This window comes from Pangasianodon hypophthalmus, chromosome 5 (assembly GCF_027358585.1).
Source record: "Pangasianodon hypophthalmus isolate fPanHyp1 chromosome 5, fPanHyp1.pri, whole genome shotgun sequence".
Lineage (NCBI taxonomy): Eukaryota > Metazoa > Chordata > Actinopteri > Siluriformes > Pangasiidae > Pangasianodon > Pangasianodon hypophthalmus.
Genome location: NC_069714.1, coordinates 1,000,597 through 1,025,716, shown reverse-complemented (window position 1 = coordinate 1,025,716; position 25,120 = coordinate 1,000,597). Strand labels below are relative to the sequence as shown.

The window sequence follows — 25,120 nt, the reverse complement described above, 5'->3', positions numbered from 1 at the left end:
CCATCCCTCTCTCACTCTCTCTCTCAATCCCTGTACCTCTCTCTCCATCTCTCTATATCTCTCTCAATCCCTCTCTCCATCCCTCCCTCACTCTCTCCCCATCCCTTTCCCTCCATCCCTCTCTCTCTCCCTCCCTCTCCCTCTCCATCCCTCTCTCTCTCTCTCTCTGTCTCACCCCCCCTCACTCTCTCTCTCTGTCTCCCCCCCCCTCACTCTCTCTCCCTCTCTCTCTCCATCCCTCTCTCTCTCTCTCTCCATCCCTCTCCATCCCTCTCTCTCTCTCTCTCTCTCCATCCTCCTCCCCCCTGCATCATGCTCGGGCGCTGCGATGGCACTGATGCTAACATGTTGCCAGTTTAGCGGCAGGAAAAGGCGGGAGAAAATGCCGTCTGGCGGCAGTAAGACCGCGCCGTGTCCTCGCGCACTCTCAGCCCGTTTCCCGCCTCGGAGCGTCCGTTACTCCTCCGTTATCCGCGCGCGCCAGTGGGAGGCGAGTGAACGGCGGACCTGATGGACGTGTTCAGCTTCGTCAGGATGCCCAAGCTGTCAGGGTGAGTCCGCCATTTCCGGCGTTACTGCGACTTCTGGGAGGCGGATGGAGGGATAAACACACAGAGAGATAAAAACAGAGAGAGAGATAAACAGAGGGATGAAGGGGAAGAAAAGATGCGTCGTGTCTCGTGAGGTCGGAAATTCGTTTGTGTTTTTTTTTTGTTTTTTTTTTCAGTGCGTGACGCGTTTCATTTCCTCCTCATTGGGTGTAAAACCACAGGCCTGTGTTTAACCCTGCAGTAATGTGACCACTGACCAGGGCTGAGAGAGGGGTGTGTGTGTGTGTGTGTGTGTGTGTGTGAACACCGACCTGTTAGCCATCTGACAGGAATGTAAAGAGAGGATGGAGAGAGAGAGATGAGGGAGGGATGAGGGAGAGAGATGAGGGAGAGAGAGAGAGAGAGAGATGAGGAGTCTCTCTTTATATCCAGTGACTCACCTCACTTCAACTGAGTGCGCGTGCTACTCGGGTACGTCACCTCACCCTTCCCGCCTTTTTTTTTTTTTTCCGCCGCACGCGCCTCTCCAAAGATTCTAGAACAGCTGCATTTAAATCTAAATTTAAATTTAAATGTCAGTTAACGGAAATAACGGAAATAACGGTAATAAGTTATGGACCAAACCAAGTACAAGTGATTTTTTTTTGTTTTTGGGTCAACAAGTAGAAAAATCCCAAACAACACAGGCTTCTGGGAAACATTTATATTAAAATTTCAGCTTGAAACACATGAAATATGTTGATATTGTAATATTTGTGATGTGTTTAGCACTTCTGCTGCTGGTTTGTTTGTATTTTCCGTGAGATTTTATCAGTTGTCTGCCACGCTGATGTGACAGGAGACGTCGTTATTTAAAATGGAGTTTAATAGGAGAGTAAAAGTTCAACGTATAACAGTCAGGTTTCACTATTAGCGCCTTAACAACTCACTCACCATTTTGGAGAGACATTGAAAGTCGTGTCAATGAGAAGTAGTGGAGACGTTGATGTAAACGCTGGACTGAAAAGTCCAGGACGCAGAGACTCGGCTTGGCTAGTTAGCGATCTATGAGATGATGTGTATTAGCAGGAAAGTTGAAGCTTTGGAAGCTGATCTGTTTGAGCAGAGTGTACAGATGAAGAGATGAGAGAGCTGGATGGACTAAAGCGCCGCTGCATCACTCTCTTTAGGTAGAGATGAAGCGAGGGCGAATGCTGCAATCCACTGTACTTGGAAGTCGGAAAGTTTAAGTCGATTTTCCAGAATTCCAATCTAATAGCATTCCAGTACTTTGGCTTGGAAAAGCACAGATGCCTAGAGCACTTTCATATTTGTATGCCTAGTCTCAACAAAGAGAAATGTAATGCAGGTCAACTGTCTTATTCATCTTTGCTCATAAAACTGATCTGTTACCGTGGTCCTATCGCGTTAGTAAATTTGGGCTGCAATCAGCGGAATGACATTACACACATCTAAACTTTTCCCGACTCGGAATTCCCGGGTTAATGACCGTGCAGTTGCACTCTGGACAACATTTAACTCTCACTAGAGCCAAACACTTTAGTTTGATTTGACAGTGTTATTTTATCCTGAAGGGACATCACAGGTGTGATTTTTTAGCATTTACAGTAACTGAGAGAGTTTTCTGAGAAAGTGAAAAACTAGCCATAAATGTATAGAAGAGCTTCTTGATTTTAGGTTGCACAGTTTTGTGGCGTGTGAAGAGCAGCATCACTGTTACCTCAGAAAAACTTTGTAATGCTTCTAGCGTGTTCTTTTTTTAAGTGTTAAGTTTGCTTCAAAAGATGTAAATTATTTCTTTAGTATTTACACCTAATGTTGCGATTCCCCCCCTTTCACGTCTCCTTGTTTGGGGTTCACGTGCTTTTGTTTGTTTTGCATGTTTTGGTTCTACCTCTGTCCTGTCATTGGTTTGTTATCACATTGTGTTCACCTGTATCGTATGATTCTTGGATTGCTAATTAAGCGTGTTGAGTTTATTAACTACATATCTTACCATAACTTACAATGTCAGTGCTTTGATATCTAATTTCTTGTATTAGTTTTTGGTGTTATAATCAGATTTTTGAACTGGCTGTATGTAGGCTTGGTTAATTTTTAATTTCTCATACAATGCATTCTATGTAATTACTTTGCCAATACAAAGCTCACAGACCTCAGCCTTAGCGTACCGACACTTCAGCTGGAGAGTGTGTATCACTTTGCGCTTTTAAATAATTTAACACAGCAGTGCCCAAGAGTGGAGGTGAAATTAATCCTGTTCACTGACACCAATCACCAGCCAGGTCACCTTTAGCAATCAAGAAGGCCCTGCCCCCTTTTGCTTCAAAAACATCCAATCAGAGAAAATGTAATAATGGTCCAAAAGTTAGCGTTCACTACGAACAAATGCAACATTTTATTCAGTTGATCTTCAATATGTGACACCATACAGGCCTATTTCTTCCTCTCTGTGAAGGATACATTCAATTTTGTTAGCAATTTGGGATTTGTGTTCCTGAAATAAAGTCCAATTTGGGATGGACTTTATTTCAGGAACACAGAAGGTGCCCAAAAACGCTGTCTGCCTCGGCAGCCTCCTCCCTAATGGAACACAGTGGCATTTTGAAGCGGCTGCTATTACAATAAAGTGTGTCAAATATCGAGGTATATCACGTAACTGATTATCAGACATCTAATATTTGGCCTTGATCAGACACTTGGACTTAATCTTTCAGGTTTTGGTTGTAAGTGCCCTCGGCTAATAAGAATGCGAAGTGCACACTGCTGTGGTTCTCCCGATGTGCTGTAAATAAATGTGCCAGTAAGACAAGCACAAGACAAGCACATAGCGATAGTGCTATACAAGTGTTTCCATTTCAGGAATAGCGCAAAGTTGTTGTAAACAAAGAAGAAGAATATAGAGATGTTAAAGCATGATCTTATCTGAGCAGAGAAGCATTATAGCAGAATTAAAGCAGAATCCAATCTGAACATAGAGCTGTTAACGTAACATCTAATCTGAGCCTGGAGCTGTAGAATCCAATCCAAGCATAGAGCTGTTAACAAAAAATCCAATCCAAGCATAGAGCTGTTAACATAAAATCCAATCTGAGTATAGAGCTGTTAACAAAAAATCCAATCCAAGCATAGAGCTGTTAACATAAAATCCAATCCAAGCATAGAGCTGTTAACAAAAAATCCAATCCAAGCATAGAGCTGTTAACAAAAAATCCAATCCAAGCATAGAGCTGTTAACAAAAAATCCAATCCAAGCATAGAGCTGTTAACATAGAATCCAATATGAGCACAGAGCCATTAAAGCAGAATCCAGTCTCAGCATATTGCCGTTAACATACTATCCAATATGAGCACAGAGCTGTTAAAGCAGAATCTAATCTAGCACAGAAAATAGAATCCAATCTGAGCATAAGGGTTTTTAAAAGAGGAATCCAATCTAAGCATAGAGCCATTAAAGTGTCTGATAATAGAGCCTTTAAATTTGAGCCAAACAGAAATTTGCAGAATCCAATCTGAGCATAGAGCCATTAAAGCAGAATCCAATTTGAGCATATAGTTTTTAAAGCAGAATCCAGTCTGATTGTAGAGCTGTTAAAGCAGAATCCAATCTGAGCATAGAGCTCATAAAGCCATTAAAACATCCAATCCAAATATAGAGCCATGAAGCTGAATCCAGTCCAAACACTGAGCTGTAAAACAAGGTCCAATCTGAGTACAGAGCTTTTAAAGCAGAATCTAATCCAAACATAGCACTGTTAAAGTGAAGTCCAATCTAACCATATAACTTTTAAAAGCTCAGCGCTAATGGAAGATGAATGAATGAATGAATGAATGAATGAATGGATGGATGGATGGATGGATGGACGGATGAATGTCACTAAGTTGTGTAGCGTGATCGGATGGAGGATGAGTAGAGAGAATAGGGATGAATATCGGCCAATCAGAGAGTGAGATTAAACTGGTGGGTGGGGCCAACAGAGGCATAACATCACCGTTTCAGTCAGAATAAAGTCATTTACGTGTCGTACCCAAACGACGGTGGATTTGTAGCAGTGGCACGTAGCCAGACTGAAAGCACGCGCAGCTGAAAGAGAAGGGTTGCACTGGTCATTAATTGTTCAGCACACATTCCTCCACACGCTACGTCATTTATTAATGACTGTGGAGCGTGTTCAGTTTCACTGTGCAACTGCAGACACGGCGTTACAGCAGCGAGGCGCCCACTCAGAGGATTAAAAATACAATACACAAACATCTGTATAGGAAAATGAATTCATCCCAACCGGCGTGCCGTCCTAACAATGCGTCATTTCAAACGGTGAGTCACTTCAGCTCTTCGTCTCGAGCAAATACGTTAACCAACTGGGCTAATTGTACTAACTGAATCTTTATTATTACTTTGTTTAATATTTATATATGAAGGCATTGTCTCACTGTCTCTATTTGTTATTATAATATTATTATAACACTTGTAATATCTGTTCTTCTATATGCATCACACTAATTAATATTATATGATCTATTAATATAAACTGTTACCATGTAAAATAAAAGTGATCAAATAAAAATAACCGTCGATTAAAAGTAAAAATATGAAGGTGCATTGCTGAGTTTTAGAATACCAGCTTTAGGGTGGAATAATGTTTATTTTGTTTATTAATTCATTTTTTATTTACTCTTCTCTGTCCAAAAAAAAAAAAAAAAAAAAAAGCATTTGATGTGATTGATTATTAATTACTTTTTGAAAGTAATTCTTTTCTCTGTAAAAAAAAAAAAAGAAAAAGAGGAAAAAAAAGAATAGAAATGATGCTTTGCAGTCTGGTAAATATTTACCTCTGTGCACAGTGTGTGTGTGTGTGTGTGTGTGTGTGTGAGCATGGAACGAGGGTTACAGTGTGTAAGGTGATACTGTGTATAAATAAATCCGGATTTAAATGTTTAATTATATGAGTAAAGTAGTTCAAAATGGCCGCTGCTTCACTTTACAGATTCGTCGATGTTCCACTTGAACAACAATATAAAAAACAAAAAAATCATTTAACCACTTATTAGCATCGTAGTAACTGCTATACACACACTCGCATCTCTGCTGGTCCTGGGATTTGAACTCACACCCTTCTGTTTTATGGTTTCAGCCACAGGACCAAAGCCTCAGGCGGATGGACGTCTTCGTCTCACGGTCCTGTAGACGGATGGGACACGGTGTCCAGTAGAGACGAGCGTGACTGCTTCATCGAGTGAGTCAGATGGAAACAGAGTGTTTGGTTTATACGACTACAGTGTTATTAAGGCGTGATCTGGTGTCTCGCTCTCTCTCGCTCTCTCTCTCTCTCTCTCTCTCTCTCTCTCTCTCTCTCTCTCCAGCTGTGTGATTGGTTGCCACTTTTTTTGATAACATCATGTTGCTGCTCGTCTTTTTGTTTTTTTTTTTTATTCTCATGGTTTTACTATCAAAGACAAAAATTGAAAAGAATTCTTCTGTCATGAGTTGAGACTGAGTGTGAGCACTGCTACGATACTCATCTAAAATCCACCAATAGGAGCACAGCAAACTCACGGGACAGCTACAAATATGATAGCGGCACTGGCGAAACTTAAACGAAACCTCAAGCTGACTTTGAGGAATGTTTAAACGTGTTTTCTGCACACGCTGATTTCCAAATCACGCTGACTGATTGCGTCACACAGTCTATTGTAGAATTCAGCCATGATTTTCCTGGGATCTAGTACGGTGTGACGAGTAATAATCATAAAACTCTGCTGAAATCTGGCAGTGTAAAACCTGCTTTGTGTTAAATGGTGGTAGTCGGGTGTATTGTTCACGCTGAGCGCTGCTCCGACTGCTTTGCTCATAGGAATGCGAGTCTGAAGAGACCCATAATCTGCGTTTGGCGTGAAAGACAGCATGTGGGCGAGGGCTGATCTGAAATTACAGTCTTTAAAACGAGGCCTTCCGTCGCTTCAGCTCCGTTTCGTGTCACGTAACGCTGTGCCAAGTGACTACCAAGAACTGTTTTTACTTCATCAGTTATCAAAAGACGAACAGCGAGGCAGTGGACTCGTGGTATAACAATGTTAATGTATCTGATTAAGCTTTTACTGAATGCTATCCTGCACCACTTCGTAGGCCTGATGACTCTAATGACAGCCATTTCAGTGAACATATGTGGAGGTGGGCGTGGCCTGTTTAGCAGGTGGCCATGCCAATGCACTCTAACATATAGCCAGCACGATATAATCCCACAGCGGGTTACATACGTCTTCCTGCCAGAAAACGCACAGCACAAGTCACACACAAGCTGAAAGCTGTTTCGAAACACAAGCACATCATTAAGCACTTCGGGTTTATTTTTTTTTTGTACTGTGTGAGATTCTGGACTACAGAAATGACACTTAAAGGAGACATTTGCAAAAATGAGTTTTTGCATCCTGTGCATCCCAAGCTGAAATGAGTGAAGGTATGAAAGAAAAAGTTCTTTAAAAAAATAGACATTTTCAATTTAAAAATCGTAAAAGGGAAAAATTATGAAAAAAGAAAGAAAAAAGAAACATATAGTTTCGGTTGTAAATTCTTACTATTGTAATCAACAGTAAATGAAAACAATAACTGAATTCTGTGTTAATGCTCCAGGTTTCCAACCAGTAAAACCAATACACTTACAGTTGGACCTGCTGCAGTGCATTAAACACGGAAATGTGCATTGCAAACATTTTTAACAATAAATTGTATGATGTAATGAACACTGTTGAATTTGATCATGTTCATAAAAGCAAGGAAATGCACTTTAGTGATGAATTCCCTTACCTTTGATAAACTGTAATGCATGTCAAGTAGCTGAGAAGAAAAAAAATCTGCTGTAATGCTAATTACGACATTATCAATATAAGACAATACGATAATATATGAATGAGAAGAGGAGAAGCTGAGCGTTAAAATAAATCTAACAGGAGTCTCGTATATCGCCAGTGTATCGCTGCAGGGATAGTCCTAGTTGTCATTATCACATTAATCACTGGTTTAACTGAAGAAAATGGCTTCCACACTCCTTATTCAGCGGCACATAGAATAGCACTTGATCCAGCACATCTTATTATTATTGCACAATGAACTGGAGGGTCTGAAGGCCAGGGCTTTTAATTTCACATTCCGCTGTTAGATAGTCTCTGTCTGTCTCTCTCTGTCTTTCTCTCTCTGTCTGTCTGTCTGTCTCTGGTGCCACTGCATGGAAAGAGTAGGTGATGCTGAGGTTCAGAAACAGTTCCTGCAGCATTTGACTGATCTTTATCTTTACTGTATTCTCTGTGCGAAGTTAGGAGATAGCAGGACCTGTAACGGACCTGGATGTTTGTGGGCTTTTTGTTTCTGTAAATGTGTGTATGTTGAGCTGTAGTGATTTGACGACTAGCTCTGCCCTAGCTCCCTCATGTGAAGGAATAATTGTAGGCCTTCGGCGTGGCGCGCCGCATGTGTCAGGAGCCGTGGTGATTTGAACACAGCCACTGCTCTAATTAGTGAACAGTACGGGAGAAGGAAAAAAGAGCAGAGGAATAAAACAGGGACGAGTTTTAATACCAAGAGGCATTTTGTAACAACATGTCCATAATGCAGACTTTTAGTTTCATGTTTCCACTGAATTGTTGCATCGATTAAAGTCAACTAACAATTATTAGCTAACAAAAACAGTTGAAAAAACATGAAAAGGCAAAGCTTACATTGTGTTTGTGTCTCTGAAATTACAGAACCTTGGTTCTCCTGAATCGTTTCACATCATACATTCAACAAGCTGAGAGTAAATGATCATATATGCCCATTTTATACCAATTCCAAACAATACAACGTATATTATACCACAGTGCTGTTAAAGTCCCGATGCTGACTGGTCAGAAGGTGTTTATTAATTTATCTTATTTCAAGAAAAAAAAAGAGAGGCTGGTGAGGCAACGACTGTTTATAGCTGCTATAACATAAGTGAGAACAGGAACTAACTTGTTTCACGAATGCTCCACAACATTAAGTGTGAATAAAAATGGATAAAAAAACCATGTTTTTTTAATTGATAAAAAATGTATTGTTGGCTATTTGCTGTGGTGCAAGAGGGAAAAAGCACAAAAACAACTAAAACAATGAGATGATCCCAAATTTAGATGATCCCAAAAAAAAGACTCAATCCTAAAAGAGTCAACAGAAAAATGAGTTGATCCCAAAATGAGTTGATCCCAAAGAGTCAACGCCAAAAAGAGTCAATCCCAAAATTAGATGGTCGCAAAAAGAGGTGATGAAGATCCCAAAAAGAGTTGAATTCAAATTGAGACCATCCCAAAAACAGACGATCCCCAAAAGAATCGATCCCAAAATGAGATGATCTTGAAATGAGACAATCCCAAAATGAAACAATCCCCAAAATAGTTAATCCCAAAATTCAATTCAATTTTTTTTATAGCATTTTTAAAATTTATATATTTATACATTTATAAATGTATCCCTAATGAGCAAGCCAGAGGTGACATTGGCAAGGAAAAACTCCGTGAGACGACATGAGGAAGGAACCTTGTGAGGAACCAGACTCAAAAGGGAAGCCATCCTCATCTGGGTGACACCGGATAGTGCGACTATAAATAAATCCCTTCTACAACTGTGTACTACATGGTCAAATAGTGCAGTTGTATAACCAGGAAATTCATCACAGTTTTCACATGAAGTCTGTTTTGTTGAAGTTATCAAACTGCTGATGGAGACTTGAGTGCAAAACTGTTTGTGGAAATTGCAGTCCTAAAGTTATCATAGCAATTGTAGTCCAAAGCCATCTTCATGGTTTCTAAGTGGTACCATCCTCAGTAATCTCGTGTATCTTTAGGCTGTGTGTGTGGGGCCATCCTCAGCAGCAGCGAGTGGTTTCCATGAGATGAGAACTCCAACCAGAAGCAGGGCATCAGGATGGATCAGGCAGGTCCGGAGAGCAGAAGGGGTCAGGATCACTGGCATCTCAGGAGTAGCATGTGTAGCTCGACAGAGAGTGAGGGAGGGAGAGAGAGAGAGAGAGAGAGAGAGAGAGAGGGAGAGATTGTTAGGTAAGCTTTTGTCCTCTAATGGTTAAGGACAATGTGCTTTGCGTGCAGAGAGCAAGCAGGGACTCCGGCAAGACTAGCTATGACAGCATAACTAAAAGGGAGAGCCAGAAGGTAACACAGACATGAGGGAGTCCTGGGACATGAAGCGTCCAGCCACTCCACCGTCAACAATCTTGATATGAGAGAATCCCAAAAATTGTCAATCTCAGAGTCGATCCCTAAATGAAAAAATCCCAAAATAAGACAATCCTCAAAATAGTTAATCCCAAAATGAGTTGATCCCCAAAAAGAGTCAGGTCCAAAATAATACAATTCTAAAATTGAGACAATCCCACAATGAGACAATCCCAAAAATTTTCAATCCCAAAATGAAATGATTCCAAAACAAGTTGGTCTCAAAAATTATCGATCCAAAAATGATTCAATCTCAAAATGAGTCGATCCCAAAATGAGATGATTCTAAAAAAGAGTTCATCCAAAAACAAGTCAAACCCAAAATGAGTCAATCCTACGAGTCGATCCCAAAAAGAGTCAGTCCAAAAATAGACAATCCCCAGATGAGATGATCCCAAAAAGAGTCAGTCCAAAAATGAGTCGATTCCCTGTTTCCAGTAATTGAAAAACTAAGAGTCAACCCCAAAGCACTGGAGTCAATTACACACACCCAAAATGATTCACTTAACACACAAAAAATCAGGGCAAGCAAAATTAATTTAGCATCAGAGTGTTTCAGTGAGTGAGATAGCCAGTGCAAATATTGGCCTGTATTTTTGAAAAAAAAAAAAAAATAGGTCAGAACATTTTTTTTGTAACCTTTATTTTTTTAAAAAGTACAGTGAGCACTTGATCATATTCTCATGCTGTGACAGACAAATGTCATTATGCTGGCTATTTGAAAAACACAAAAGCACAGGATACGAGGCGTTGGTTCAGTCAGCGCAGAGAACATTCTCAAAGCAATGCTATCGACTTGCATCCGTGTGGAGTTTGCTTACTTTAACCTGATTTATGTAACGTTAGAGAAGCTGGGCAGTTGGTTTTCACGTTTTAAACTATGAGTTCAGTTCCTTTTTAGTTGTGGTTCTTTTTTTGTTGAAGGTTATTTAGCATGTGAATGACTTGAATTGTTTTTTTACTCTGCTATTAATTTACAATTATTTAATAGGACAAATCAGAGTAAATGGGTGAAAAGTTCAATAAAGTAGTGTTAAACCTAAATGTCTCTCACTCTGTCTCTCTCTCAGTCACGTCTCCCAGCCGAGTTCTCTGGAGGAAGTGCGTCTCGGGCTGGAGGGCGATAAGTTAGCGCCCCGGAAAGTTGAAATGAGACGAGACCCGGTTTTAGGCTTCGGCTTCGTGGCAGGAAGTGAAAAGCCTGTTGTAGTTCGTTCTGTCACTCCAGGTAATAGTTACTGTTTCCTCATGCACATTAGAGAGACTTAGCCGAGCGCAAAAAGTTTCATTTTTACAGTATTGGTCCATGTATGGAGCAGACTGTCAAAGGTTTCATGTCAACCACAGGCGGTCCATCAGAGGGAAAACTGATTCCCGGAGATGAGATCATTATGATCAATGATGAACCAGTCAGCAGCGCCCCTAGAGAGCGAGTGATCGACCTGGTCAGGTACTGTAACAGAAATACAGCTTATTACAAGGTGTCTCTCTTGCACAGACACACCGATTAAATACACTGATACACAGACACACACTGAGTATGAGTATTAGAGATGTTACTCTCAGACCTGATTTGAGATGTTTTCTGATCTAGCGCAATAAATAGGCCACAAAATTGTTTCAAAAACACGCCATCATCACGCCCATTGCACAGTTCTGCTGGATACAAGTCTGAAAATTTTTACCATTTATTTTCTCCTCTGTTTTAGGAGTTGTAAGGAGGCCATTGTGTTGACGGTTATTCAGCCGTACCCTGTAAGTGCGTTTCATTTTCTATAATAAACAGACTTTTAGCGTCTTTCCTAATTTCCTAATTATGTTCATCAATATATATACAGTATGTATATTGAGGGAAATATCTCATATTGCTAAATTTACATGTTTTTTTTTTCTGGAGAAATTCATTTTCATGTTCAAATTCATTTGCAGAAATGTGTCTTTTTTTTTTTTTCTTATTTTAATTCTGTTTTCTCCAGTCGCCCAAGTCTGCCTTCATGAGTGCTGCCAAAAAGGCAAAGCTGAAATCGAACCCGGTAAAAGTTCGATTTGCCGAAGAGGTCATCGTTAATGGTCAAATTCCTGTGAGTAAAAAAAAAAAACGCACTGTTTCAACAAATTATCAGTTTACAGCTTCGCCTTTCCATTTACTGCCACATAACATCTATATCTATACTGTAATTACAGATTCTTTTTTAAATTGCATTATTTACATATGAAAGTATTAAGGGATATATTTTGCTAATTGTTTGATTTCAGGAAACGGTGAAGGATAATTCGCTTCTCTTCATGCCAAATGTTCTGAAAGTGTACCTTGAAAACGGCCAGACAAAATCATTCAAGTTTGACAGCAACACCTCAATTAAGGTATTTAAATCGTGTTAATTCAAATTTGATCTGCGTTAACAATGAAAATACCAACACGGCTAAGCAGTTTGTATTATGGGAATGGTGCTGTCATTATCACAAAAATATAAATCTACTACTGAGAACTGGTTCGTTGTTAATTTTAGAAAGGCTAATAGAGGACGACGGTTAACACTCTCAGGGTGATGTGTTATCTCCTGAACTTAATAAATAATCGGAAAAAAACCTGAAGCAAGCAGTATATTCAGAGGTTTTAGTTGAATACAAGGATTGCTCTCACAAATAAACAATGGATTTGCCTCAAGTTGATGATTATAATATGCATCAGCTAAGTAACATTTTTATATTCGTCTTTTTGTGTTTTGGAAGGACGTCCTACTGACGCTGCAAGAGAAGTTGTCCATTAAAAGCATTGAGCATTTTTCTCTGATGTTGGAGCAGAAGATGGAAAATTCTAACACAAAGTTGGTGCTCCTGCATGAGCAAGACATGCTAAGTCGGGTAGGCCTTGAATGTTACATTTGAACTATAAAATAATTTAGATGGAATAACTGGAAATTAAAAAAAAAAAACATCCAAATGTGTTATAAAAGTTTATCACGACATGGAAAGTGTGTTTCAGTCTCTTCATTGCTGTGTCCCAAACCACATACTACCAGGCTATAAAAGTATTCTACATTCTTTAGGTTTGTAGTAAGTTGTTCAGGACATAACCACACATGGAAAAGAAGAACGTTTTTACTTTGAATACTAAACACTTGGCAAGGAAGCTAGTACCATTGCACAAAATCTCTTACAATTTAGCACTATCCTATAAATAAATAAAAAATACTATTACAGTGCCATATAATTGTTTTATGGTTTTAAAATTATTGTTTTTCGCCAAAATAATATGTTTATTGACTTGACTGCATAACACAAAGTCAGTATCAGCTGTTAGACTAAAACAGTTATTACTGTGTTAAGATTCAAATGATCTATATGTTGTCTTAACAGTTTGGAAAGAAAGAAAAACTTTCTGTGTATATAATATCTTTGTTTCAGGTGACTCAACAACCTGGCTCGCACAAGATGAGATGTTTATTTCGCATTGCTTTTGTACCAAGGGATCCAGTGGATCTTCTCCGTCGTGACCCTGTGACCTTTGAGTATCTCTATGTGCAGGTAACTGCAACGAATGTGAGCCATTATAATGCATAGTCCGGCAGACAATTTGACAAAACTAGAATTAGAACATAGAAATAAAAATACCTACAAACTAAGAGGTAAATAACTTAGCAAACAAGGTGCGAGGGTGTTTTTTTAAAAATATATATTGCAATCAAAAAATAAACTTTGGTTTGAGGAGCTACAAACTACAAAAGGAGGTCAGAGGCGGAGCAAGGCTCTGGGGGATTAGAGGTGGCACAGGTGATTGGGAGGTTTGTGCAGGGGTCTGAAAGGTTGGTACAGGAGTCTGGGAGGAGGTTGGTGGTGGAGCAGAGGTCTGTTAGATTGTAGGTGGAGCAGGGGTCTGGATGGTCGGGGAGGTGGGCGAGGTTGAAGGCGGAGCAGAGAGCTGGGAAATTTGGTACAGGGGTCTGGGAGGTTGGTACAGGGTTCTAAGAGGTTGGAGGTGGAGCACGGGTCTGGGAGGTCGGTTCAGGGTCTAAAAGGTGGAAGGTGGAGCAGGGTTCAAGGAGATTGGTACAGGGATCTGGGAGATAGGAGGTTGGTACAGGGGTCTGGAATGTTGGAGGCAGAGAAGAGCTCTGGGAGGTTGGTACAGTGGTCTGAGAGTTCGGAGATGAAGCATGGTCTGGGAGGTTGGTTCAGGTGTCTAAGAGGTTGGAGGTGGAGCAGGGGTCTGGGAAGGTGGAGGTGGAACAGGGGTCTGGGAGGCTGGAGGTGGAGCAGGGGTCTGGGAGGCTGGAGGTGGAGCAGGGGCCTGGGAGGTTGGTACAGGGTTCTAAGAGGTTGGAGGTATGCAGGGGTCTGGGAGGCTGGAGGTGGAGCAGGGGCCTGGGAGGCTGGAGGTGGAGCAGGGGTCTGGGAGGCTGGAGGTGGAGCAGGGGCCTGGGAGGTTGGTACAGGGTTCTAAGAGGTTGGAGGTATGCAGGGGTCTGGGAGGCTGGAGGTGGAGCAGGGGCCTGGGAGGCTGGAGGTGGAGCAGGGGTCTGGGAGGCTGGAGGTGGAGCAGGGGCCTGGGAGGTTGGTACAGGGTTCTAAGAGGTTGGAGGTATGCAGGGGTCTGGGAGGCTGGAGGTGGAGCAGGGGCCTGGGAGGTTGGTACAGGGTTCTAAGAGGTTGGAGGTGGAGCAGGGTTCAAGGAGATTGGTACAGGGATCTGGGAGGTAGGAGGTGGAGCAGGGGTCTGGGAGGTAGGAGGTGGAGCAGGGGTCTAAGAGGTTGTTAAATTAAAATTCCCTTTTGTCTCTCTTTCTTTCTGTCTCTTTCAGAGCTGTAAGGATGTTGTTCAGGAGCGTTTCGGGTCAGAGCTGAAATATGACACAGCGCTTCGTCTCGCTGCTCTTCAGATGTACATCCTCACAATCAGCACCAAACAAACTCAGAAAGTCTCCCTCAAATACATTGAGTGAGTGATTCTAAACTCACTTGTGTGCATATCTATCTGTCCCTTTCTGCAATATCCATTGTCAATCTGTCCATCCATCCATAAGTTGAAGTCAGTTCCAAATGTATTAGTTCAATGCAGTGTCATTGATATAATGAAATAAGTAACAGATACCAGTACCTTGATGATGACGCACCCATTGAAATCAGCTGCAAGCTTTTTAAAGACCCAGAACTGGTGAAACAAAATCCTGCCTATAACTAGCTACTGGTAGTATTTACTCTGCAAACTTTCACAGCCCACTGTGTGCCTGGCCTGAGAACCAGCTCGAATTGGAAAGGGAATTTGTGGTGCCAGATACCAAAAGGTGACACCCCTGTTGGCATCTTTTATATTTTGGAGCCACAGGAGTAGTATGTGAACAAAAGGTGAAGGGGTGACCCAGTAGGTATTAGAAGGTAGAAACACCACCACTCCACGCCCTCCACTATATTATCAAACACTCCATTTCAGTGTTTCTGTACGAAAACAGCTTCTGACTGTAGGTACAGCACATGTGACCTCTCCCCCTCCACTGCCTAGGAAAAACAACCCTCAGGCTGTGTTCCACCATGAAGGTCTTCAGAATAAACAAGAGAAAAATCAAGAAAGTGCACCAGAATTGCCCCCCCCCGCCCCAGAGAATAGCCTCAACATGGTATAAAGTCCAAGTCAGGGGGCTGATGGTATTTATATAGTTAGGCACAAACCTTTGATAACAGCCCGCCAGCCACAGGAACTCTTTTCTGCAGCTTTTATTTACCGTAGTCTTGTCAATTTGGGGTCGCACTTGTCCTTGAACCATGTAGATGCCAAGATAGTGTACTTTAACCCATCCAGTTGCACAATTCCAGGGTTTACTGTGAGCTCTGCCCGTTTCCATGACAGGTGCTGCATGTGGTGAGGCAGGCACTGGCGTACGTGCCACAAGGGTTTGTCAGTGAAACATGAGAGAAGCCCTGAACAAATCAAAAGGTCACAGCAGTCAGGGGAATCTGCCAGTAAGCCCTTAGTCAGCTCCAGTGTTTGCCCAGTCGCTTGAGCAGTTATTCAATGTTTGGCATATTTAGACATAGAGTTGACCTTTTCTTTAGTCCACACAGAACCGAACCACCCCATCCGCCTTGGGGGCAACTATCAGGGGACTGATCCAGTCACTTTAGGACTCCTCAATTTGTTGTGCATCACCTGTTTGTCTGACCTCACAAGACCTTCTTTGACATTTGCATCTTGCCATGCGACCTCAAACAGTCCTCAGCACTTGGAGAATAATTTAGTAAACAAGTCCTTCATCTCCTGGTGTAAACCCTTGCAGTTGATTGCCCATGTTGTTCACTGACATTCCTTGTGCCAATTCTACCAGATTAAGGGACCTAATGTGTGGAGTGTGGAGTGTTGCTTGCAGTTCTGTTATTTTTTAATTTCATTTTATTGCGTCTCCTACCAGTACTCTCAAATAGCATCTAGGACAATCTGGAGTTGCAAAACCCTGTGGAGCCTTTGGAGATATTATAAGAAAATTAACTTAAGCAGCTCCACAACCTGCCTCTGCATATGAGTAACTTTCCCGACATAAATATTGATGCAACTTTTGTTAATTATAGATATGACCCAGTATGCCTAAATAGTGGTGACACTACAAGCGTACCATTATATGATGTGGTCTGTTAGTATCCTTTTTGAGTTACGGCCAAAATGTGAACTACTCCAGTGATATAATTATCTGTTGCTGATCTTGTTGTCTCCTCAGTCTCCTCCAGAAGCATTATGAGAACATCCTGTATGCAATCAATGTAGAATTAGAGCTCAGAACAGTTAGGCACATGATGATAGCTAATGTTAGCAAGCTAAAACACAAGCTCTAGTTGCAGGGGACAAGGGTTCTCTCTCACTCCCTTTGATGCAGCTTTGAGCCCAGTGGTAGTGCGCTAGCTGGATAACCTTAGCTAGTTAGCTAAAACAATGGGTCTTGTTGAAGAGTAAATGCTCCTTTATGATCTCTCAGTGCATTTTTTATTATTTTTTTTGCGCAGGGCTTCACTTTGAGATTCCTCACTTCTCACATTACCTTGTGAAGCTCAGAGTTGTATACTAGCAAGATAGTTAGCAACCTTTTAGCTAGATAGCTAAATCTCTATTGTATTTATGCCATATCTGAGATGGCATGTGACATACTGTATTGTGTGTATCTAAGGTTTGCAAGGTAACTTGCAACAGCTTGTGAACACCAATTTCTGACTCCTCTTACTCAATATTAATGTTTTTCTTAATTATAAAGAAATCTTTTTAAAGGGTCAGTTAAAAGTGCTTAGGCCATAGATGTAATTCAGTGTATCCAAATCCAAATGTACACCTACACACAGTTGTCTACAGGATATAGACAGAAACACTTTTCTCTCTTTGTCTGCAGAAAAGAGTGGGGGTTGGCTCTGTTTCTTCCTCCGGCAGTTTTGTCCAGCATGAAAGAGAAGAACATCAAGAAGGCCATCGCACACATTCTGAAAACGAATCAGAACCTGGTGCCTCCTGGGAAAAAGGTAAGCATGCACACTTGCCCTGTACAGTGGGGTCCAAAAATAAATAAATATACTGTATACAGTACTAAGTAATAATAATATAATTAATTAATGATATTTTTTATTGTATGTAAACATTTGTTGACCTAAATGAATTGTTTCCTATTGCAAATTCCAGTTTAAATGTTTTTATATTGACCCTAAATTTAGCAACCTGCTGAAAATCTCTACTTGCGTGCACTTTTAACTTTATTTCCCCTAAACATCATTTCACCTAAAGTGGGGCAATTTTGTACAAAAATATGGTTTAAGATTCTTAACAAACCATAAATTAGACAATACATTTTGAGTAATAGACTCTTTTTATTGTATGTGTATATGTGTGTATTGAATAGATTTATTGACTGTTTGATTGATTGATTGGTTGATTGCAGTTGACGGCGCTGCAGGCCAAAGTTCACTACCTGAAGTATCTCACTGACCTGAGACTGTATGGAGGAAGAGTGTTTAAGTCCACACTGCTGGTGAGTATGTTTTTTCTTTCGTAACACAGTGTGTCTGTGCATAAAAGATAAAAATACACAAAAGAATTTATTCACTACAAACAGTACTTTCTTACTTTCTTAGGTTTAGATGTAAAGAACTGTATTATATTCATTTGAGCATTATTATTTAATAATATGTTGCTTATAATTGAGACATCTATTGTTTAGCAGTCTAAGCTATTTAAATCAGTGCTGTGAAGAAAGCACAATAGAAATACAACTACAGACAGTGTGTGTGTGTGTGTGTGTGTGTGTGTGTGTGTGTGTGCTTATGTCATGCCATTAGCAAGCAGAGAAACACACAGAGGTGACACTTCTAGTTGGGCCACGACATGGAATTAGCCACGTCATCAACACCAAAACCAACATGGTGGCCCTGCTGGCCGACTTCAGCCACGTTAACCGCATCGAGATGTACACAGAGGACGAGAGGAACGTCAGAGTAGAGCTCCACGTGCTCGACGTGAAGGTGAAATGGATAGATGGATGGATAGATTGGGAGATGTTCGGATGGATGGGGAGATGTTTGGATGGATGGGGAGATGTTTGGATGGATGGATGGATGGATAGGACTGTGTTTGGATGGAATGATGGAGGGATGGATGACTAGTACAGTAGGAAGGATGGATGTATGGATTGGGATGTTTTGATAAGGTCATGAGGGTCATGAAATTAGGTTAGGTTAGGTTAGGCTTTTATTGTCATTGTAACATGCCACATGTACAACGAAATGGTTAATGGGTGTGAAGTGGTGATGGATGGATGGGAAGGTATTTGGATGGATGGATGGATGGATGGATGATGAGGAGGTGTTTGGAGGGATGGATGGATGGATCGGGAGGTGTTTGGATGGATGGATGGCTGGATGATGAGGAGGTGTTTGGATGGATGGATTGGGAGGTGTTTGGATGGATGGATGGATGGATGGATGGGGGTGTTTGGATAGATAGTTGGATGGATGAATGGGAAGGTGTTTGGATGGATGGATTGGGAGGTGTTGGGATGGATGGATGGATGGATGGGAAGGTGTTTGGATGCATGGATGGATGGATGATGAGGAGGTGTTTGGATGAATGGATTGGGATGTGTTTGGATGGATGGATGGATGGATGGATGAAAGGACAGATGATTGGGGGTGTGTGAATAGATAGATGGATGGATGGATGATGGGAAGGTGTTTGGATGGATGGATTGGGAGGTGTTTGGATGGATGGATGGATGGATGAAAGGACAGATGATTGGGGGTGTGTGAATAGATAGATGGATGGATGGATGATGGGAAGGTGTTTGGATGGATGGATTGGGAGGTGTTTGGATGGATGGATGTGGGGTGTGTGGATAGATTAATGCAGTGGTTCTCAACTGGTTTTGCTTCAGGGCCCAGATTTTATTTTGGACATCAGCACTACACTAAAGTTGTTTATCATATGGAAGTAAACAATGAAATACATATTAATTTTGCATATTAATGTTGTTATTAATAACAACAATAATAATAATTATCCAATGCATTTACCTAGCCTAGCAAATAAAACAAACCCTGACCAAAATATTGAATTACAAATTGTACACTCTACATATATGAAAAATGCACAACTAATAAAGGCATAAACATAACAATGAGATTTAACAAGAACAGAGCTGAAATCATAGCCTATGCAACTCAATGGGAAACCTGAGGGAGTGATTTCATTTTGATAAGTGTCTGAAAATCAGGAGAGCATGATCAGATACACCTGTTGATTCGTCTGGTTGGAGTGCATCATAGTGACTTGGCTTGATGCGTATTACGGTCTTCTGCTTTATGTCCTCAGATATATCTCATTTTCTCCTCCGTATGGTGTCCCTGGAGCTCTCTGCAGCGAGTAAACCAAGATCCCCTGCGACTGTGTGGGCCAAGTTTGTACGATGCACGAAGTGTTTGCTCCTGAACAGTGCGCACGTTTTTGATAAGTTTTTGAGATGTGTCCAGATCCCATTGCGTTCTTTTCTTGGCTTGAGTATTTTGATTCTAAATATCTTTTGCTTTTCGATGGTTTCAGGCTTTCCACAGCCAGTAACTCACCGCACAAAACACACTGTGGATCTGCACAGGCCATGCTTGTCTTCTGTGCACATAAAGCCATAATTTATGTAATCTGGGTCTTATTTTCATTTACCTTACATAGTTCTTTCCAGCCTTTTAAAGGGAATTTCGCCTCATCTATCCATGTTAGCATCAATTGTTTACTGATGAATTAGCGCCAAAATTGACAGAATTTGATTGGATGCACAACATTTGACCGATTTGTCTTATTCACTATAACAACAGCTACAGGGAGTGTTTTTTTAAATTTTTTTTTACTTTATTGTCATACTTTTCCACGGTTTTCTGTTTTCTTATGTCTTATCATTTGCATTTAGCAATTTTTTTTCTTCCCAGCAGTCTGCATCCCAATCATAAAGAGCCCAAGACCCACCAGTTGAAAAACAGTGGATTAATGGATGGATAAATGGATAGGAAGGTGTTTGGAAGGATGGGTGGATTGATGGAGGGATGGATGGCACAGAGTACAGCAGGATGGATGGATGGATGGATGGATGGATTGGAATGCTTTGAAAAGGTCATGGGTGTGAAGTTATGAAGGATGGATGATAGATGGGGAGGTGTTTGGATGAATGGATAGCACAGAGTACAGTAGGAAGGATGGATAGATTGGGATGGTTTGATAAGGTTCTGAGGGTCATGTGCTGTGAAGATTTGATAATCTGTTTACTGAGAAGAAGAGGTAGGGGTTTCATCTGATGGACGTGAAGGTATGGTAGATGAATGAATTGAGAGATGGGGCTTGTGATATCTGGACTTGTGGTGGAATGAATGGGGGTGTTTAGCTAGATAGATGGGGTGGATGGAATGATTGATCAATGAGGATGTTTGGATGGATGGATGGATGGATGGATGGATGGGCAAGATGAAAGTCATGGTGGAGTTCCACATGCTGGACTGGAGTTGCATGAATATACGAGGTTTTTATTTGTGTTAGCAAGGGGAGATTGGTGCAATTGTGTGGTGCATTGACATATTAGAAATGGATGTATAGAAGATGAATATCAAGGTGGTGCTCCATGTGCTGTTGTGTGTGTGATGGATGGATTCATGTTTTTTTTTTTGCCAAATATTTCTACTGGTGTTGTTCATTTATTCTGCTTTCGAACTACATTTAGATGTTGTTGTTTTCTCAGCCCATCACGCTAATAATGGAGTCCAGTGATGCAATGAATCTGGCATGCCTTACTGCGGGTTACTACAGACTGTTAGTGGATTCACGGCGCTCCATCTTTAACATGGCCAACAGCACGTCTGGTAAGGGTGGATTCATAGGGATGTTTAAAAACTTGAAACATGCTTTACTATTTGTCGCTGTCTTTTCTGGATTTGACTGCTGTCCCCACCTCTCTTTTGTTAGGCCATGATTCCCGGGAAAAGCACAATTTTCAAGCGATTGAGTGGAACTATGGCTCCTGTACTGGGTGCGAGGACCACAGTGGTAGGCTCTCTGACCCAGACTCCACCCCCATGTATATCACTGAGCTCCACCAAGCGCATCGGGCAAGCAGGGGCACCTGTATGCAAACCCATGCCCACACGCAGCCCTTTTTCAAGTCTGACGATTCACCCAAGAGCGCCAAGGTGTCTTTTATATTCGGAGATGCTCCGTTGGATAGCGTGAATCCCCAGCATTTGGGTTACCAAAGGTTGATGGAGGACATTCCAGAGGTTTTGGATGATCAACGGCCACTTTATCTGCATCAGGATGACTATAAACCCTTGGATTCTTGTTTGGATATGGATGGCTTCCAGTATGGGAATCACATGGTCTACGGCGACGGTAAAATCTTTGGTACCACTGAGGGAATCGAGGAGCCGCTCCTGCATGATATCTGCTACGCCGAAACCACCGATGATGCCGAGGACGAAGACGACATTAGTTGTGAGGATGACATGTCAATGATGGCGATGGCGGATTCTCGAGAAAGAGCTCTGTCACTGCTTTCCCTGTCGGAATCTAGCGACGATATCATCGACCTGACTTCTCTTCCACCGCCACCAGAGGGAAACGATGTAGAAGACAACGATGTGCTTTTGCAGTCGCTAAACTTGGCCATAGCCGCTCCACCACCCGGATTCAGGGACAGCTCAGATGAAGATGAGCACCAAGGAGAACCAGCGAGGGAGAAAAGAAACTTGGACATCCCGGTGTCACTAATTGACTCTGTTCCGATGAACGTGGACAGAGGGACAGACGAAGTGTTGGATGATGCTGTCGTTTCCACTTTGCAAGCGCTAGAAGCTTTGGCAGCCTCCGAAGATCAGTCCCACCCACAATTGGACAATAATTCAGGTTCTTACTCTATCGTAACGTTCATTCATTGATGAAGTCTTCCAGCCATTGATTTTTGTTTTTAAAACGTACACTCCATTCCCCACCTATATTTCCATATTGTTTCATATATTTATTTTCATTATACATATAAGTGAACTCAGTGTTTTTTTTTTTTTTTTGAGATATTGCTTTCTTTTTCCTGAATCTTTTTTTTTTTTCCATTGTTAATGTTGTAAACACATTTGTTGGTTTCATTGTCTTTGTCATTTCTTTTTGTACAAATAAAAGATTTAAAATATGTGCAAAATGACTCATATGGTATGAAGGCTTGTTATGATGTCACGGTTTCACGGTCAGTCACAATGTTGAATCTAATGATGATCCTTCGACTTTATTTAAATACCTTTTATTCTCTGTTTTACTAAAAGTATGTACTGTATGTGTTCGATAAACATGAAGGTAGGTATTGTTTTTTTTCTCATAAGACATTTGCTAGCTATCTAGCTGACTAAGGTCAAACAAACCAAATGTTTTACGTTACACTGCTAGTACATGTTACACTACAGCCATATTTTGTGTCACGAAAAGCAAAGTGAAGAGCTTTGTATATTAGTAGCAAAGTGGCTAGTGCCTACACAAACAATTTTAAACTTGGTAAAGGATGAACTCTTTCTGCTTACTTGCTTTTTGTTTATGTCATAGACAGGGGTATAAAAGAAGATTAGAAATTTGGCCTTGAGATACTCTACCAACAAAAAAAATGCTTAAAATTTGGAAAATATGGGATAAATAAACATACTATAAATTATTATTAAGATAATTCCAGTGTTATATTATAAATGCATGGTTTTCCACATGCCTGTGTGTTTTTAAATCGTCACTTAATGATAAGTGATACCGTGAAACCGTGATGTTTTTAGATTATCATACCATTAAAATGTCAAATGTTGGCTAAAACATTTGTCTTTCTGTGACACACAGGTGTAGAAATATCTCGATCCTATAGTCCTGAGTCTGCTTCGGATTCTGGAAATGAGACGAATTCCTCCGAAATGACAGAGAGCTCAGAGCTAGCAGCAGCTCAGAAACTCTCAGACAATCCACTGAAAATGTTTGTGGCCACTGCTGAAGGGTATCAGACGCTGGACGCAGAGAAAACAGAGTTTCGTTTGAGGGCCATGTCTAGAAACCAGGAGGAAGAACTGAAGTCCACAGCTGTAGCTTCACGTCAGGCCCTCCATTCAGACCACTTGGAGATGGAGCCTGAAACAATGGAGACCAAATCGCTGTCTGATTACTTCAACAAAATGCACATGGATGCCATGATGGGCAAGAGACAAGGAAAAGTCGATGAGGGAGACTGCAGATTGGGAGTTGCTAGCAAAAATGAATCATCGCAAATAAAGACAGTTGGCTCTAATGTAGAGGATGTTGTTGGGAGATACAACAATGTCAATTCAAGAGAACCTCTTCACACAGGGTTTGACCTGCAAAGGACGCCTTTTCCATTTCAGGACAAGAACGTACGATCACAACAGATCCCGAACTGCAAAGCAGAGGAGCACATTTACTCTAAGACACCAAAGTGTGGCAGCTCTAACACCATAGCTCCAAGTAGTCTCAGAGGATCTCTGATGGACCTGAACACTCGCTCAGCTGCAGAAGATGCTTACTTAATCGAGCAAGCCACACACGAACAGCAAAGTAAGGTACTGTCATCAAGTAAGGTACTGTCATCTGAGAAGGAAGTGACGCGGTTGTACGATTACCACTTGCCGAAGAGGATGTCCTCGCTCCAGAGCGAAGGAATTCATTCCCTGCAGAGCTCGCAGTGCTCATCCATCGATGCGGGATGCAGTACAGGAAGCAGCAGCTGCGTGACGCCCATGGATTCACCACTCTGCACTGCCGAGAACATCCACCTGATCAATGAATCTTCTTTGAAAGGCCTCGGATACCCAAATGCAGAAGAAAAAGGATACAGTCAAAGTCCACATCGCAAACTCGTCCATCAGACTTTAGATGCCGCATTTTTACGAAAGCACCATACAACGCCTGGTACAGAGTCCAGCTTGGGACGCGATGGATGCCAAAGGATGGCCAAGATTAGAGAAACTACAGGTATTTTCTATAGAATCTTGGCTCCACTTCTTAAAACTAAATTGTAAAATTAACTGTTAAAATCTTTACTCTAAGCAACATTAACATCAGGCGTGTTGTGTCAATGGGAAGCGAGGAATAATAATACGTAAAGAGACCAGACACCAGATTTTGTCATTTTGATGCAAAATCTATTGAAAAATCTAGAAAAGGATCTTGCTGTTGGAGAATTAACCTCGGGGCAAGTAACCACACAATAATAAACAAAAGATCACTAACTGTGATTTTTAAAAGTGCCTTCCCTATTCCAAACAAAAACAGATGAACGCTACAATATCTTCCCTTTCTCCCCAGCTAAATTAAAAATGGCAGAAAAAGGCACAATTGCAAGAAAGAAATGGCACCCCTACAGTGTCCAGGCAACTATAGAGGGTGTAACTGTCCGGTATTTACGTGCTATGTCTGATATCTACAGTCCTCTCCGAAAGTATTGGAACAGCAAGGCCAATTCTTTTGTTTGTGTTTTGTTACTTAGAATATGGTACCTTTTGTGGCAGACCAGCCACTTTTTGGTAAGCAAAAGTATTGGAACAGATAGTCTTAAAGTAAATAACACTTAATATATGGTTGCATATCCCTTGCTTGCAATAACTGCATCAAGTCAGTGACCAACTGACATCACCAAACTGTTGCATTCTTCTTTTGTGATGCATGATTGGCTAGATTCTCTGTGGTTGATAGGGGAGAGAGAGTATGCCACCCCTCCCTCCCTGAAACCATGGCCAATTTTGCTCTCTTCGGCTCCCAGCCACGGATGGTTGCGGCATCACTGGGCTTCAAAGTC

At 41.3% G+C, this 25,120-nt stretch overlaps 1 protein-coding gene across 2 annotated transcripts in view; it reads left to right on the top strand.

Moving 5' to 3' along the window:
* The first annotated feature begins 304 nt into the window (after positions 1-304).
* Positions 305-25,120, top strand: part of frmpd4 (FERM and PDZ domain containing 4) — a 28,148-nt gene continuing 3,332 nt past the window's right edge. Inside the window, exons 1-16 of one of the 2 annotated variants that reach the window (XM_026910507.3) lie at positions 305-551; positions 5,687-5,788; positions 10,865-11,022; positions 11,142-11,244; positions 11,504-11,549; positions 11,771-11,875; positions 12,051-12,158; positions 12,528-12,659; positions 13,203-13,322; positions 14,597-14,733; positions 17,162-17,288; positions 17,702-17,791; positions 18,099-18,281; positions 21,035-21,155; positions 21,259-22,194; positions 23,158-24,297. In XM_026910507.3, coding sequence (XP_026766308.3) covers positions 511-551; positions 5,687-5,788; positions 10,865-11,022; positions 11,142-11,244; positions 11,504-11,549; positions 11,771-11,875; positions 12,051-12,158; positions 12,528-12,659; positions 13,203-13,322; positions 14,597-14,733; positions 17,162-17,288; positions 17,702-17,791; positions 18,099-18,281; positions 21,035-21,155; positions 21,259-22,194; positions 23,158-24,297 — 3,649 coding nt within the window. In that variant the 5' untranslated portion in view covers positions 305-510. Of the gene's footprint in view, positions 552-2,548; positions 4,870-5,686; positions 5,789-10,864; positions 11,023-11,141; positions 11,245-11,503; positions 11,550-11,770; positions 11,876-12,050; positions 12,159-12,527; positions 12,660-13,202; positions 13,323-14,596; positions 14,734-17,161; positions 17,289-17,701; positions 17,792-18,098; positions 18,282-21,034; positions 21,156-21,258; positions 22,195-23,157; positions 24,298-25,120 lie in introns of those variants that run through there. The other variant, XM_053233826.1, reaches the window with a different exon arrangement.